Below are 16,292 nucleotides of genomic sequence, written 5' to 3'. Positions count from 1 at the left end.
TTTAGTCTCAATTTGATTTACTCTTAGTTTTCATTAAATCAGTAGTTTTAACTTTAAAAATGTAATCATATTCACACAGTACAAGGAGTTTATGGCACCTCTCTCAATATGGGCAATATGAATGTGAATAGGAAATTTCAGACTTATCATACAGGATTAATTTAGTAAACAGATAGAAAAAGTAGCTAAATACGTCCAGATACTATAAAGAAAACTATATTAATGAAGGGAAGTAAAGGAGTTGATGAAATCTCTCACCTGAATCAGATGCCTTGATGTGTCTGCAGTTCATGGGCTTTATTTATCTTGCGGGCTTGTTTGAGTTGTTGTGCGTTGTGATCCCATCCCAACACACCAACTTAAACAGTTGGCAAATGGTGGGGGATGACACCAAAACTATGTTGCTTCCCTCTAGTGGCTTGGAGTGCAGATGTCCACATACTAACTGCCAAAAAACAACAACAACAAAAAACCTTCCATATTGAGTCTAACAGTAAAAAAAGAAAGACAACCAAACATTGCAATTCCCTCTTTATTTGTTCTTTTTTTTTTTGGCCATTTTGGTGCAGCCTTATGTTAGCAAACACTTGCCTGCTCTCAGATCCAGTAGAAATAGAGCCACGATATAATTTGCTTGGAGTTGTGTTTCTGGCTCCCTGATGAATGTAATGTTTAAAATGTGTACTCCAGTCTCTCTCAGGTTCGGTTCTCGCCAACAAGAAAAATGTCTGGTTGTGAGATGTTCGACTTACACATAAGCTTTAGCTGCAAACTCTGTCCGCATGCTGTTCGGCGCTAAACAGGTGGACTACAGTGGGTTTATCAGTGTTGTTTAGATGTGAGGAGCCACCTGCTGCTGCTGGACACGAGGCCGATGAGGATGCTGAGAGTGAAGTAAACAGTAAATGTCCCTTTAAGACAAGAGCTACAGTATGAGATAAAACGGCAATCGTGATGAGACCTGCAAAGTTGGTGATGATGTTCTTATCGGAACAAACCCTTTGACCTTTAATGTGCGGAAAATACTAAAAGTCAGACCACAATACAGTCAGATGAACTGATTCAATAATCTAGCAGCACAAGCTATATAAGATGTCATTAGCTCTGAAGAAAAACATGCCTTTAAACAGCCTAAAATAAATACCTTAATCTTGAGTTCCTTAAACATTTTTCACACCATATAATTAATTTCTTTCTAATTTCTGGATCCTGTAAATGTGTTTAGTTTTATATATGCCTTAAGGTTCTTTTAATTGCCGAGTCTTTAATTTATTTTGAAAAATGGTCTTGATGAACTTTAAAATTAACTTAAGACCCAACAAGACCACTTCATAGGATATGATTGTTTCTAATGTGAAATGTTTTTGGAATAACCTGTCAGGCTACAGTAAAGTCTGTTAATGCAACACAATGCTGCCCTCTTGTGCTTAACTTGGAGGCTAAAGATGTCATTTGAACAGGATTTTCACATCCAGTGATTTTATCATCTTGGTTTTAAACTTGTGAATAATTTCAGATAATCCATCATAGGTTTTTCAGGGCTCTGAAACGGTATCAGTGTGTGTCAGAGCAGTTTCACTGAGGTCTGTAACTCTCCTCTGTGTTTCTGTTTTAACGACCTCTTGTTTCAGCTCAGTCAAACCTGCGTCTCTGCACACTGTAAGCGCTTAAACAGGTGTGAGTCGGCCTGTGTGGTCTCCATACAGTCTGGAGAGGGAAACCCAATAATAGTGGTTGTCATGGCAAAGTCTCCTTGCAGTCTTTCAGAGGAGATGTCATCATCCACCAATCGAGAGCAGTATAATATATTGCCTCTACAGTTCTTTGGTTTCACATCGAGAAGTCTGGAAAACAGATCACTCTGGTGGTTGAAGCTCTGACATCCCTGAAAACCTTTTTTTGTTGTTGTTCAGCAGTCAGAATTTAATGAAAACACTTGTTTTTGAAACAAAAAATCTTGAGTATTGATCTGAATTTTTCTACAGTAACACAAATTGATGAGCCTAAGGCTTGTCAGTGCTTATTAGAATGAAATTAAGCTCCAGCAGTCATAATCACTTCATTCAGATGTATATCCATCTGAGATGCTCATTGATATTCATATATTTATTTATCTATTAAGTAAAGCAGGTCCTTTATAGGGCAACATTTTCCACATTATCATACAGTACTTATAGAAAATTTTTAACAGGGTATGATGTGACTTACAGCAAGGACTCCTCTACACTTCCAGGGCTACTTGTACAACAGGGGGTGCTTCTGCAGCTACCAGAGGGTAAAAGAAAAGGTTTAGCGGTTAGCTATCTTGGCTTTTAAACGTAGATATTCTGATTTAAAAATTTTTTTAAAGAAAGACGCTAATCCATCCATCTATCCACCCACGGGGGGCTGGAGCTTATCCCAGCTGACCTTTGAGGGAAGGCAGGCCACACCCTGGACACGTCACCAGTAAAAAAGATAATCTATGCACATGTTTGTGTTTAGGAGGAAAAACACACAAATGTTCTTCATGTTAAAAGGAGGTTTCAAAGGTTTTCTTCCTGTTAAAAGGGAGTTTTTCTTTCCTACTGTCAAAGGTTTGTTTTTCCTGCATTAATGGAGTTTTTCCTTTCTGCTGTCAGATGTTTTCTTCCTGTTAGAAAGGAATTTTTTCCTTTCTGCTCTTGAAGAACTTTTTACAGTTAAAAGAGAGCTTGTCCCTCCCTCTGTCGGAGGTTGTCTTCCTGTTAAAAGAGCTTTTCCTTCTTTTCTGTTGTAGGTTTCTAAAGTGGGCCCCTATGACTTGTAGGTCCTCATAGATCTATACTGTACCTTAAAGGCAGAATACAGTCGTAACAAATGGCAGCAGATGGTGCCATAGTGCAACAGAAACTGTCTGAAAAGAGTACAGCTACTAAAGCTCAGTTTACTAATCTGAATCTTTAGTCTCCCAAAGTAAAACCACAAATGAAGTTATTCAAAATATTCACAGTATATTATGGAAGTTTTGTTTCTTTGTTACACCAGAGAACATTTCAGACATTTCTTTAAAATGTATCTGCACTTTAAGTTTCCTACATCTTATCTGGTGTTATCGTCACTCCCCTCCACCTTCTTGTGCGCAAAATAACAGAGCACCAACATTTTTCCCATAGTTCTCCAAAGCCATGCTCATGTCCCCGTGAGGTGATGCCTACGTGGGACACGTCCCCTCACGTCGCCTCTCTCCCAGTGCCAGCACTAGTGGCTCTAATCCGCCGTGGCGTACCTGGCAGATCGCTCTGGCGACACCGGCGTTGTTGCAGCCTGGCCCGGCCCCGCACACCAGCATCCCCTCTAATCCTTCCCCGGCTGAACTGCCCAAAGGCCCCGGAGCCTGAAGGGAAGTAGGGCACAGGAGGTGAAGCAGATTGAGTCAGTCAGTCACAGCAAACTGCATCTCTGCATCTCTTTTACAACTGTCTTGCATGTATTTTCTTGTTCCTTTAATCTTCTTTTTCTTCCTTATTCTAACTTTTAACTTATTCTTCTGTTTGTTTTGTTCATTTTAACTTATTCTCTGGTTGTTGTTGTTGCTGTTGTTTTGTTCTTCTTGACGTCTTACTCGCTGATTTCCCTCTTCTTCTGTTCTATGACTTGTTTGTTGATTATTTGTTGTCATTGTTTTTCTTGTTCTCTTGTGTTTTGTGGATATTCTGCACCATGACCTCAGTTCATTTTAATTTTCCCTGCAGGGTCAAAGGTCATTGGCTGGAGAGGGGACTGCGGTGAGGGGTCTAAATGGAGAGCCTGGGGATAGTCTCCACTAGTTAGGGCTTAAGTTGCTGCTACGTGGAGAAAGGCGGAGGCATTGCAGAGTCTCACAGACACTCATCAGTTAACATATTTGGATATGGACGGAAAAACTCTCATGGAAAAATGATAAGCTCCTGGAAACACAAGCTGACATGCACGTGAACATGTTGGGTGTTAGTGTCAGTGGACGTTTCACCGTGAGAGGCAACCTCTCCTCATCCCCTGTGTGAACCACAGGAGGAAATTCAGCTGCAGTTTTTCAACCAACATCATCTGGAAATTCTGCTTCACCTGCAAAATGTTTTGGAAAAGACTCAAAAGGACCAGAAAGAGATACAAACTGGTTGAAATAAAACAACCACAAAAAGAAAAAGAAACACAAAAAGACAAAGAAAACAAAGAGACATTAAACAACTACAAACAGACAAAAAATGACTGCCGAGGAGGAGGAGTTAAAAAAAACCCGTGATAATTATAAGTGGTATCTTGAGTTTAAAGAACATTCAAAAATAATTTCAAACTGTTAATACTGGTAATTGATGGAAAGAAAATAAGATTGTGTCATTTTATTTTGCAAGTGGCTCCGGAAAGTTTCTTTTGTTTCCTTTTCGGCATCAAATTTACAACTCCTCTGTGTCCTTATCTTGTGACCTACAACCAACTCAGTATTACCATACGAAAGCAGATACAAAGGAAATGGGGGTGACTGTCAATTGTTTGTCACACTTTATAAAAGCTGCCCTACGGAGGAGTGACGTTGAGCAATGCTGGACATCCTTCTTTGAGTGTACATGTATTTGCTCCTTCTTGCAAGAATAAATGTCCGATATGTTTGATTTTGAACCAAGCCTCCGAGTAATTTTTCTAACAGTAATATTAGAGCCAATAATGGTTACATGTGGAAAATTTTTCAATTTATTGCACGGTTTGTGTTATGGTGTCCAGTTCTTCCTGCCACATTTCAAAGTGTCCTTGAGCAGATGGTCCTGATGTGCTTTGCTTAATAGCACATGCCATCAATGCGTGTGAGTGTGCCAGTGTTTAACGAGCTCCTACAAGTGGACAGCATCACAGTCTCTTTTTGTTCTTACCATGTAACAGAGCTGAGACTGAGACTGAACTCTGACATATACAAAACAAAGACTTGACTGCTCTGAGACATAACTTACATTCAAGAATCAAATTTTGTCCTGGTGAAAAAAATATATTTGGTGGTGCACGGTGAAAAGTCAGTGGATCACCCAGCTCATTAGAATACATGGTCTGGGAACCATTAAGCTTATGCTAATCTATCTGGTTCTGTTATTTCTGAATTTGTTTCTATTGGTTCTATTTAATGACATTTGCTTTAGAGATGATTGGGCCTTCCAGCACTTGAAAAATGTAAATAAATTTCAACTGGATCAAGAGAACTGTGGTTTCTGGTGCGCTCCATCGCCACCACACTTATGGCTTGCAGGTATTGTATAGCTACTTATTAAGTCTTCTATGCTTCAGCTGGGCAGGAAAATATTCAAATTATGTGTTACTTTAATGGTTAGCACTGTGAAACACTCAGATCTTGATTTGTCATTTGCTTTAAAAGACTCGAGACTGGACATGAAAGGACAGAACAGCTTTGACATGTAGAACAGAAGTATTGTCCTGTAGTCTGGTACAAACTGTGTCATGTGAGGATACCACTTCAGGCTGCCAGGCTGTCCTAATGAATTATTGACAACATAATTACCTGCACAGATAAGTGAGCGATTATTATGTTGGTCCTGTCAGGCTGAGGCCCTTCAGTGAGCGGCACTCCACACTGCTGAGTGACACCACGCTGCCCTCCGTCCTGACCACTCTGTGCAGCGGCCGCTTGCTTTGCAGTCTGTCCAGGGATCAGACACAGAGAGCACAAATCATTATTTCTACTTCACAAATGCGAACCTCTAACATTCTTCCTCGGATGGCCCCACGAGCGCCAAGATGAAAACTGCTGTTTATGGTGGCATCTTTTCAAATGATTGTCTTTGGTCAGTTACCGTGGCGTCTCATCTCCTCCGACAGAGGGAAAAAAAAAAAAAAAAATCCAAATTCCTGCCTTCAGAGTCGGAGCGTTGGGTTTTAAAGAATGTGGCGACTCCGTTTAATGAAGCCAAGCCACGGCTGCACTAATTAGTCAAGTCCAGTAATGGCTGGAATCCCCTGTTAGACAAAGCAGCCAAATACCTGATGGCTACCAATCATGCTCTCTCCTTCATGGGAAAAATACCCGCAATTTATTTTGCTGACTGTCATGTCCCCAATTAAGAGGAACAGTTGAGGGGCAGATCACTCCACAGCAGATTGATTTTAGGTGAAATAAAGGCCATAATAAAGGCCATAATCAATTATTGACAACTCTTCATGTTTTGTTATTTTTAGAGATGAACATGTTGTATGTTGTGCTAAAATTATTCCATGTTAAATGTTAGTAGGACACCCACATTAGCATATTTTGGTAAATTTGTCTCTTTACTGCAGAGTTTATGTCTCATAATCAAGTATTTTTTTACTTTAAAGTAAAAAGTGAATTAGAGGAAAGTTCCGTGATTTAATCTGCTTCCTCTCACTGCAAAATCACTCCATCAAAAGAGCAGTTAAGACAGATTTTGTGGCAGACTCAGTCGAGCTTTATCTATGTAAAAGCTTTTGTCTTTAAAGACCTAATTCATTCACTCCAACTATATTTCCCTACTTATGTATTATATTCTAATTTTTTCTGGGGTTTGGCAAATGATAAGAACTGTTCTGTTTATAGCCACTCTAAAACACATATCTGAGTGTATCCTCTGACTTTCCCTTTGGCACCACAATGAACTTCACATTTGCAGATTTGAAAGAAAAATCTTGAAGTATTGTTCAGATTGTTGTGAAATGTGGTAGATATGTGTGTTTCCTTTAGGGTGAACCATCATCAGGTCATTTAATTTGACCTATACTTTGGTTTATAGTTAAATACATGCTAAACTGCTCGACATTTCCCATGTTCTTTACTTTGTATCATCTACTACTCTACTGAGTACTGCTTTTAGCATTGGGCTCAATGCACTGCTGTGCCTGCTTTCAGCTTCACAGAGCTGCTCGCAAAGATTCTTGTTTCAAAATGAAGAAATCTGAATTGCTTTCAGGAAAGCCTTTTATCGTGATCTTGTTCAACATTTGAACATGTATGGTCATTAACAGATTTATTTATTGTTTATGCAGGAGTGTACAATCTTTTGTTGTTTTAATTCTCTCTAAATATGCTTGAGCTCAGTGCCGATGTATCTAAATTTAAGGACACTGATCATGTCTGCACGCAGTACTGACACAATATTTCCCGATGACTGAGAATCTGTTATTCATCCCATGTTGGAGCAGCAACACGTCCATGAGGAGTGAGTGCACATTCCACAGAATGATACCAATTAGAAACGCTGACGCAGCATTGATGCCCAGAGCAGAAAATGTCTTTTGATCATCACAACAAAAGGACAAATGACTTGTGTAATAGAATGGATGTCTTGGTGTTTGTGTCTGCGTTTCAAGGCCATAATTATAATATATTTTGGGGGTGGGGGTGGAGAGGGTGCATCCCCCATATTGAAATATGCACAAAATGCCTCACTTACCCCAAATATATTGGTATGAAAACTACATATAATATTTTTTTGCAATGGCACAACAGGCAACCATCCGAAAGAATTATTAACAAATCTAATTACAAGTACGAACAAACTGCCGGTTCTAGTTTTACATGCAGTTTTGGAACATTTAAGTAGAGGCTAGTAAAGATAGCCTACTTAAAATAGGCTGGGACTCAAACCATTGGTGCACAACGTGGGATGGTGGTATATATACCAATCACAGTCACAGTGCACAAAGAAATATTAAACAGGAAGGCAGAATAAACAGAATAGCATTAGTCAGTTCATAATATAGCTGTCCCTAAATCATAAATAAGCCCCCACCACCCTACCTTTAGCTGCACTGGTGATAGTTAAGCCATGGTATGTGTTTGTCAGAGTGAACCTGGTCACGAGAGGAAATTTCAGCAGGCTTGTGGTTCTTGTGCTTGTGATTTGTCCAAGTGGTGTTGCTGTATTGCTCAACTGCTGCAGGTAGTCAAACACTTTACTGTCTTTCGAGTCCAAAAGTATTACAAAGTGGAAAACTAGACTGCATGGAGACTACCATTGGCAGCCCATTGGGATTTGTCCCAGTATGCCTGATGGCGAGTGCACCACTGTTGTTATAAGAGAGACCAATTATATAGCAGATATTTTGACTTGTCGTTGTAGGGAAAGCACAGGTGTATTAATGATTTCTGCATCCCATTAAGGGGAGGTCCTGCTTTTGTGGGAAGTGGCAACCAACCTCGATGACACCCATGACTGCATGAACTGATGTTTTGAAGCCTCTAGTTTGGCATTTTGGCTGAGGTTATCTTGGTGTTTTGGACAAACTGGAGAGGAGCAAGTGATGGATCTGACTTGATCTGACTGGGAACCTGAAGACATCGGTTGACCTATAGCAGAAACCTGAGTGCCCCCAAAGCCTGTCAATCAAACAATCGGACAAACCCCTAAATGGCCTACCACTTTTTGAAGCCTACTATTTCATCAACTATGGGATTATTTTCAGATGGCCCACTAGAACACTAATCAGAAAGAGTGAATTGTGAAGTAAGTAGTGAAGTAGTGAGTAGTGAAAAATAAAATGTTGCCTACTTTGTATTTCATGAGAAGTTCAAGGAGAGTCTTTGGCGCCAGAAGCTTTTTGGAGCGAACCCCTTGCGGCCCTTGGTGGTATTGCACTCTATGGAACTTTTGCATAATTGGCTAAATCCAATTTCATTTAAAGTCTATAAATCAAAGGAGAGGTGAGGCTACTTCTTCCTCTTCTGTTGGACTGAAGGCAAACAGGACAGGACAACTGACACCTGGGGTGGTATTAAGATAGCCAACTTTAGCAAACATCTGTGCAACACAGACAACTTTGACCTAACTTCAACACTTATTCCGTCTGATTTTGTGTATAAGTTTTAAACTAAAAAAAATCTTGTATATTGCTCCTTTAAAGTCAGGTAGGCTGTTGGGACAATTTGACCTCACTGGCACTTTACCATCATTTTAAAAAAGGCTGGCTAAAATGTGGTTATAAAGTGTCAAAAGAGCTATTAAAAGTTCGCAAAGAGCATATAATAAAATGTCCAGGGAATGTGCATGCATGCCTGCCTTGCTGCGCTATGCGCGCGGTTGTGGGTGTTTTTTCCTCTCTGCCCGGTTTGGGATTTGCTGGTCGGTGACATGCCTCCCTCCGCCTGGCTCCTTATAGCCACGCGGAGGCAGGAATCCCGGACGAGTGGTACGGACATCGCCGACGGAGACCGCAAACACGGAGAGGAGTGTTTCCCCTTTAAACACGGTCTTATGACTGCGGGCTGCTTCCAGTGAGAGAAACGACAGGAAGCAGAGGCTGACTGCCGGGGCACCGCACAGCACCGACCTCAGTGACAAGAAGCCCGGGACAAGCGAGTGGCGGACGGGGACAGACAGGACACAGCTCCCCTGCTCGGGCTGAATGGTTGGTGACAGTCAGAGAGAACAGCTGGTACGCAGGTACGACTCATCACCTGCACGACTTATTATGTCATCAGTTTACGATTAATTAACGAAAATAGACCATTACATCATGTATATTTACATATAGCCTATCTAAACTCAAACTTGATTCATCAGCTGAGACTTCTGGTGTCATTGTTTTCACTTAAGATCTATAATTTGCATCCTCTCATCCTGCACCCTAAGTGAAAGTAATTCAACAACTCAATTGTATGTTCTACTACAAGGAAAGTTTAAAGCTTTCATTTGTTAAGCCTGTTAATACAAAGTGTCAAAGAAGAAAGACGTATTTGTGCAGACAAATGGCCAGAGTAAGTGTCAGTTGCCTGCTGGTTGACCTCATTGACCTGAGTTGCTTATTGGCTTTCTCCTCTGGTCTGACAGGTTTTTGTTCTTCGGGCCACCTGTCGCACCCTGTGGACACTTCCCTCTCCTCCTGCAGCGCTGAGGACATGCGTCGTCTGCCAGTGGCTTCGCTATTCATGTGCTTCTGGTTGGTGGAGAGGAGCCACTGTAACGGCAGCCTGCAGGACAGCATGAGAGAGCTGCACACCAGGTTTGCCGTCAGCCTCTACCACACCCTCACCGAGACGGAGAACAACTCCAACCTGATCATGTCACCAGTGAGCGTGTCCCTGTCTCTGGCGCTGCTGCAGCTGGGTGCCAGGGGCAACACGCTGGCTCAGCTGGAGGGAACACTGGGATACAACGTGAATGGTAGGAGTCATCTCGTTGTTTTTTTTTACAAATATCAGGATGAATGAGGGGGGCAGGGGTTTGCATTCAGGTAGCATTAGTAGTTCCTTATGCTGTGCGAGTGAGGCTGGAGAGGTTGTTGGTGGCCCTCAGTGCTGTTGGTACCAGGTGGTGTGGAGCGGTGCTGCTACTGCTGCTGGCCCAGCAGAGCTCAGTGGTGTCTGGAGCCATAATACCTGCCTTCACACCAGCTCTAATCTCATTAACCACTTCTGCAGCTCGGCCTTGAGGGTCGGGAGGTCAGTGTGTTTAATTACAAACCAAATGAGAGTTGGAGTTGCTGTTTCCATTCATCTCCGAGATGTGACCTCACTTGTCAGGCAGGGATGGAAACTGATTACTTTAGGCTCTATTTTAACGGGATACCTCAACCGTGAAGTAAAAATGATTCAGTGTGACTTCCATTTTCAACTAACCTCAGCTTTAACATCAAAATCACACATGTTTGCAACTAAAACTTCATAAATTATCAAGTGTTTTGGTTAATGCCAAGCACCATTTCTCTGAGCCCAAAACTCAAAGCTACTCAATCTGTGATGATATAAAACAGCAAAAAACTGAAACTATTTGTAATTTTTGCTTCATAAATGACTTAAATGATGAATCAATTATCAAAATAATTGGCTGAGGACTGAGGGTCAGTCTGTTTTTGTTATGTTCAACACTGCTGCAGAGGACAGAGGCCACTCTACGGTAGAAATCCCCCTGCGACTTCTTATAGGGTATCCTCGTTTGTCTCATACAGTGCCTGCTTTTCTCACATTTATTATAAGACAAATGACGTGCATTTACAAAAACACTATATGCAGAGGCTCGTGGTGGTAGGTAACTCACAAAATGAAGAAATACTTAAAAGAAGAGTAACAAAACATCAAAAACATAAGAATTTTGGAAGAAAATCAGCATCTTTTTAATATTAATAACATTTTATCAGCACAAGATTAAAACTTGAGTCAGTTCTATGTTCTTGGCTGCACCTCTGAACATTTTACTGCTGAATCTTAAGCATAAAGAAAGACGAGAATCTCAGATATAGAGAAAGATACAAGAAAAAAAAGATTAAAAAGGAAGGTTATAGAAAATAATAATAATAAAAAATAACATCTACTCCCTTGTCAAAACAAAGCAAGACAAAGAATAGAAATTGGAATTCAAGTATGGCAGGGGACCAACCTTCAATTTACTGCTTCTTTTCATATTACCTGATGTGGACTCCTGCAGATGTTGCAGCCATGAGAGAATCGGTGTTTGGATCATGTTTTGTACAAATGCTTGTAGCTCATCAGATGAGAAGATTCACGTGGTCTGCAGCGCTCACCAGGCTGAGAGAAGCAAAACTCAGATTGAGTCAAACAAGCATTTTGTGTGTACGATCCTGCAGAGACGTGGTGTGAATTTAGGTAAATTGTTGCTGAAACAAGTTAGAGGGGAATAACAAATGTTGCAGGAATTTCACAATAAAGTTTTTTTTTCGCAAGTTTCAAACTTGATGTGAATTGTATTTAAGTAAGAGAGCCGATGATCAGGTGTTAAAACAGAGCTAATTGTTGATATATAATGAAACTCCTGTTAAACAAGGTGAACTAGATGAACAGATCATTTTCCTACACCGTGTAACGCACCAGCCGGTCTGACCTGCCGCTCTGTGTGGTTCTGTCCTGCAGACGCCCCGGTACAAGACTTCCTGTTGCACTCGCAGGGCAACATGAGCAACACCAGCCAGGGGATGTGGCTGCGGCAGACCTGCACATTATACATCCAGAGTGGTGTCCAGCTCCTGTCGGAGTTCACACAGCATGCAGCAGCCTGGGCCAACACCAGCGTGGTCCGAGCCAACTTCAGCCAACCCAGCCGCACTCGCAGCCAACCAGAGGGAGCAGGACATGACCACGGTAATCCAGACAGCTTCATAAAGCAGTTACAGCTCAAATTATCATTATTCTTATATTGAAATTCATCAAGTTAACCTGCCTTTAGTGAATTGACAGAGAATGATCATCATTGTTATCAATTCTGTGGTGCCTTTCAGCATCTTTAAGCACCTTGTTTTGGTTTTATGCACATTTACTGTAATTTAGTCTACAGCAGTTTTTGTGTGTGTAACCAAACACCAGATAAACCCATCATCAAATTGCAAACAAGTCTGAGAATAAATGAATATTTAGACAGATTGAGCTAAAATTTGACTCCAGTGTGACGATGATGATGGCTCTGTTTCTTCTGCATGTGTAGCTAAGTAAGGGGGTTCCTAACATGTCAGCCATAAAAACAAATAGAGTGGTAACATAGCTTGTTATCGAGTTCCTCTGCCCCCTATTGATGAAAAAAAAACTTTATGCACCTTTAATTTCCCTAAATCTAAATATCAGAGCAGTGGTTTACGATTGTTTTTCTTCTGAGCCCTTCGACGATGATAAATGAATTTGCAACTTCCAGATTATGATCATCTATACTTATAACAACAATTTTATGCTATCAATTACAGTTGTTTTCGAAGATATGTTACTGTCATCCATTGTATTTACAACCCATGCCCTTTATAATAAACTTTGACCATCCCTTGTTACCTCATAGATGATTCGTGGTCCCCTCAGTCAGGAAGCAGCAGTGGCGAGCTGTCGGGCTCAGGCGAGGCCCAGGCAGAGGCCCTATGGTGGGGACACCGGCTGCAGGTGGCCCTGGTCAACACTGTGGCCTTCAGGGGCATCTGGCAGAAACAGTTTCTGTTCACCAACACCCAGAACCTGCCCTTCATCCTCTCTGACGGCAGCGCTATCAAGGTGCCCATGATGTACCAGGCTGCAGAGGTCAGCTTTGGTAAGAGTCCATCAATCCATCAATCCATCAATCCATCAATCCATCAATCCATCAGTCCTTCAATCCATCAATCCATCAATCCATCAATCCATCAGTCCTTCAATCCATCAATCCATCAATCCATCAATCCATCAGTCCTTCAATCCATCAATCCATCAATCCATCAATCCATCAGTCCTTCAACCCATCAATCCATCAATCCATCAATCCATCAGTCCTTCAACCCATCAATCCATCAATCCATCAATCCATCAGTCCTTCAGTCCATCAGTCCATCAATCCATCAATCCATCAGTCCTTCAGTCCATCAGTCCATCAATCCATCAGTCCATCAGTCCATCAATCCATCAATCCATCAATCCATCTGCCCGCCCGCCATTAAAAATAATTTTTCAAGCTGCTATAATCAATAATTGTATTTGAACTAATAAGTCATATGGATATGTGTATTGTTGCCATTAACTACCATTAAGGGACCCCTTCAGTAGCTGTGTTCAGCTCTGGACGTTTTTACAGTAGCTTCAGTTTACCACTCAATGTTTCAGCACTCTCATACTGCTCATTTCCGGATGTATCAGGTCTGCATTCAGCAGAGCCCACGAACCATTAGGAACTAACTGAAGAACATAGCAGAGCATTTAACAGTAATTTTATGTGACTTTATGTGAAGCAGATGCTTCCCTACTACAAGAGGTTGACAAAAAATTACCACGCTAATTCTGAAGCTTTGTAACACAAAAAAATGGAATTTTATGAGTGACAGTTTTGATTATCATCCGTGTTTTGTGTTCACGTGAGGAATTACTGGATTTCCTTTCACTTTATACTCTATTTTGACAGCTTTCTAAATAATTGATTAACCCCTCACTGCATCGCCCCAAATTGTTTACGTGTCATTTTTGTGCTGTATTTCTAAGCAACTTGTGTTGCACAAGTTGCTTAGAAATGCCTGAATCCATCCATTTCATGTTTAGGCTTTAGACTTTGAATCTAATGCACATAAATAAGCTGTAAAAAAAAAAAAAAAAAAAGGGTTTGTTCAGTTTAAGCTGTTAACCAGGATTCTGTGGTGTTTACAGGTTAATGAGCCTTAAATAAATGTGTGTAAAATTAGGTGGCAATAGGCGACTGCTGAAAGTTGTTAAACAGAAACACTTCATTTCTCCCTTTGACTGTATTAATCTCCCCGCAGGTCAGTTCAGGACAGCATCGGACCAGCGCTACACCGTGCTGGAGCTGCCGTTCCTGGGCCGATCCCTGAGCCTGCAGGTGGTCCTGCCCAGCGAGAGGAAGACTCCGCTGTCCTCCCTCGAGTCCCTGCTCACCGCACGGCAGCTGGCGTCCTGGGACACCGGCCTGCGCAGGACCAAAATGGACATTTTCCTCCCCAGGTGAGGATCATGCATGTAGAGTACAGATTAAGACTTTTAAAAAGCATCTGCAGGTTTTGTTTAGAAAAGATGGAGAGGCAGTAACAAACAAAATTATATCTGTTACTTACAGATTCAGGATGCAGAACAAGTTCAACCTGAGGTCAGTGCTGCCTGCTCTGGGCATCAGCGACGCTTTTAACCCGACAGCAGCAGACTTCACTGGAATATCAGGTCAGTTCATCAGTTCATTACAAAATACATTCAAAACATTTATTTAAACTGCAGGTCAAACCATTGCTGCATCTCTGCTGGTAGCTGACTGTGTTTTTAACTTCCTGCAGTGGAGGAGGGTCTGTATGTGTCTGATGCCTTCCATGAAGTGAGAATAGAAGTCACAGAGGACGGCTCCAAGGCAGCTGCTGCTACTGGTGAGAAATGTCTGGTGCAAACAGAGCAGAGTGACAAGTTCATTTTGAGGTTGTTAAAAAATAACTTCTCATCCTTTGCAGCTATGGTGCTACTCAAACGATCCCGGGCTCCCGTTTTCAAGGCAGATCGTCCGTTCTTATTTCTACTGCGACAGATTAACACAGGTATTTGTTTTACTCTGCAGACACCTCAATCTAATTCGAAAAGTCCACTCAGCGAGGTCACATCATAACACGTTTTGGCTTGAATTTAATGTGAAAATCACATTTGCATGAGTTGTGTAATCCCTTACAGTAAACATCATGTATATAGAAGGCACTGATCACACCTACTGCTGCCAGAATACTCACAGGGGAACAATACTGTATGTGTGGTAATTCTCTGCTGATAACAGTCTCCAACAAATGCACTATTTACTCCTGTTTGAGTACCATTTGTTGACAAAACTACAAATATGGCAGAGAATCACTTAGCATTTTTCAAAAATGAAACTATAGTAGGAGTATAAACTGTGGGCTTTATTGCATGGCGTGGGGATGGGGGGTGGTGGTGGTGGTGGTAAAAGTTTGTATTTGTACAAAATATCTTAGCTCTAACATTAGGCTGGGCTTGAAGGTACCCACTGTTCAGACGGAGAAGGAAAAAAGGAGTCCATTTTATTACAGCTGTTGGTCTTGGAACAACCTGCAGGCTCGACTTAGTCTGCCTCCCTTATCTCTAACGTTTGAAACAAAAGCTAACAACAGTTTTTACTTGCTGTAATTTATAATTAATTTAGTCAGTACATTTAACCTCTGCAGAATTTGTTAAGTTTTGTTTGGTATTTCATTGTATATATGCATCAAAATGCCCTTTACTGTCTTCTTGGTCAGGTCACCGTTGAAAAAACAATTTGATCTCAACTGTTTTTTAACCTGGTTTTAAGGACGTTCAGATTAATATATTTTTGTTTAGGCTTGACAAAAATGTTGGCAGACATCATGTTCATTCTGCTGGATTACATGAAATAAGCATCATGTATGCTCCTGATTTGAATAAGAACATGTACTGAAACTTATTGCGTTCAGGTAGAACATTTAAAAAATGCTTCTCATCTCTGTCTGCATGATTTATAATAGGGATATAAACATTTCTAATTTGGCAGCCTCTAGTGGCAGCACTAAAAAAAGACCCATAAGAACTGTCAGATGAATCAGCAAACTAAAACTTACAGAATCACAATTAAAAAGATGGTAGATTTAAAAAAAAAAAAAAAAAAAAAAAAAAAAGATTTAACTTTAAGTGGAAAACTTGAATATGAACCATTAAAGCAAATGTCTCTAACCTTTTAAATTTTATTTTTATTCTGTTGCAGGATCCATCTTGTTCATGGGGCGAGTAATGAACCCAGCAGATCAAGCACCCTGAGGACCTTCTACATGCACACTCACACAGTCACACACTTCTTAACCTACTCATTTCACTACTGGTATTTATTTGTGGACCCAAAGTAGGGTCCACGGACACTTCAGGAAGAGGG

The 16,292-nt window shown here is 41.0% G+C and overlaps 1 protein-coding gene across 1 annotated transcript; it reads left to right on the top strand.

The window, feature by feature from the left end:
- The first annotated feature begins 9,375 nt into the window (after positions 1-9,375).
- Positions 9,376-16,288, top strand: serpine3 (serpin peptidase inhibitor, clade E (nexin, plasminogen activator inhibitor type 1), member 3). The gene is made up of 9 exons (XM_069153655.1): positions 9,376-9,387; positions 9,783-10,115; positions 11,819-12,046; positions 12,729-12,971; positions 14,164-14,362; positions 14,475-14,575; positions 14,686-14,772; positions 14,854-14,937; positions 16,128-16,288. The coding sequence occupies exons 2-9, from the start codon at positions 9,851-9,853 to the stop codon at positions 16,178-16,180; spliced, it is 1,260 nt and encodes a 419-aa protein (XP_069009756.1). The 5' UTR covers positions 9,376-9,387; positions 9,783-9,850; the 3' UTR covers positions 16,181-16,288.
- Positions 16,289-16,292: the final 4 nt, after the last annotated feature.

Source organism: Embiotoca jacksoni, unplaced genomic scaffold (assembly GCF_022577435.1).
Source record: "Embiotoca jacksoni isolate LCO1_2020_lvr unplaced genomic scaffold, fEmbJac1.0.p SCAF_2, whole genome shotgun sequence".
NCBI lineage: Eukaryota > Metazoa > Chordata > Actinopteri > Embiotocidae > Embiotoca > Embiotoca jacksoni.
The sequence above is the reverse complement of the archived record's forward strand: the minus strand, read 5'-3'. Positions and strand labels throughout refer to the sequence as shown.

Bases quoted from the DNA above. Each gene is read 5' to 3' on its own strand.
- serpine3 (XM_069153655.1), top strand. From the start codon at position 9,851: ATGCGTCGTCTGCCAGTGGCTTCGCTATTCATGTGCTTCTGGTTGGTG. The intron at 12,047-12,728 runs GTAATCCAGACA...GTTACCTCATAG, and splicing joins GGGAGCAGGACATGACCACG to ATGATTCGTGGTCCCCTCAG. The intron at 14,363-14,474 runs GTGAGGATCATG...TGTTACTTACAG, and splicing joins ATGGACATTTTCCTCCCCAG to ATTCAGGATGCAGAACAAGT.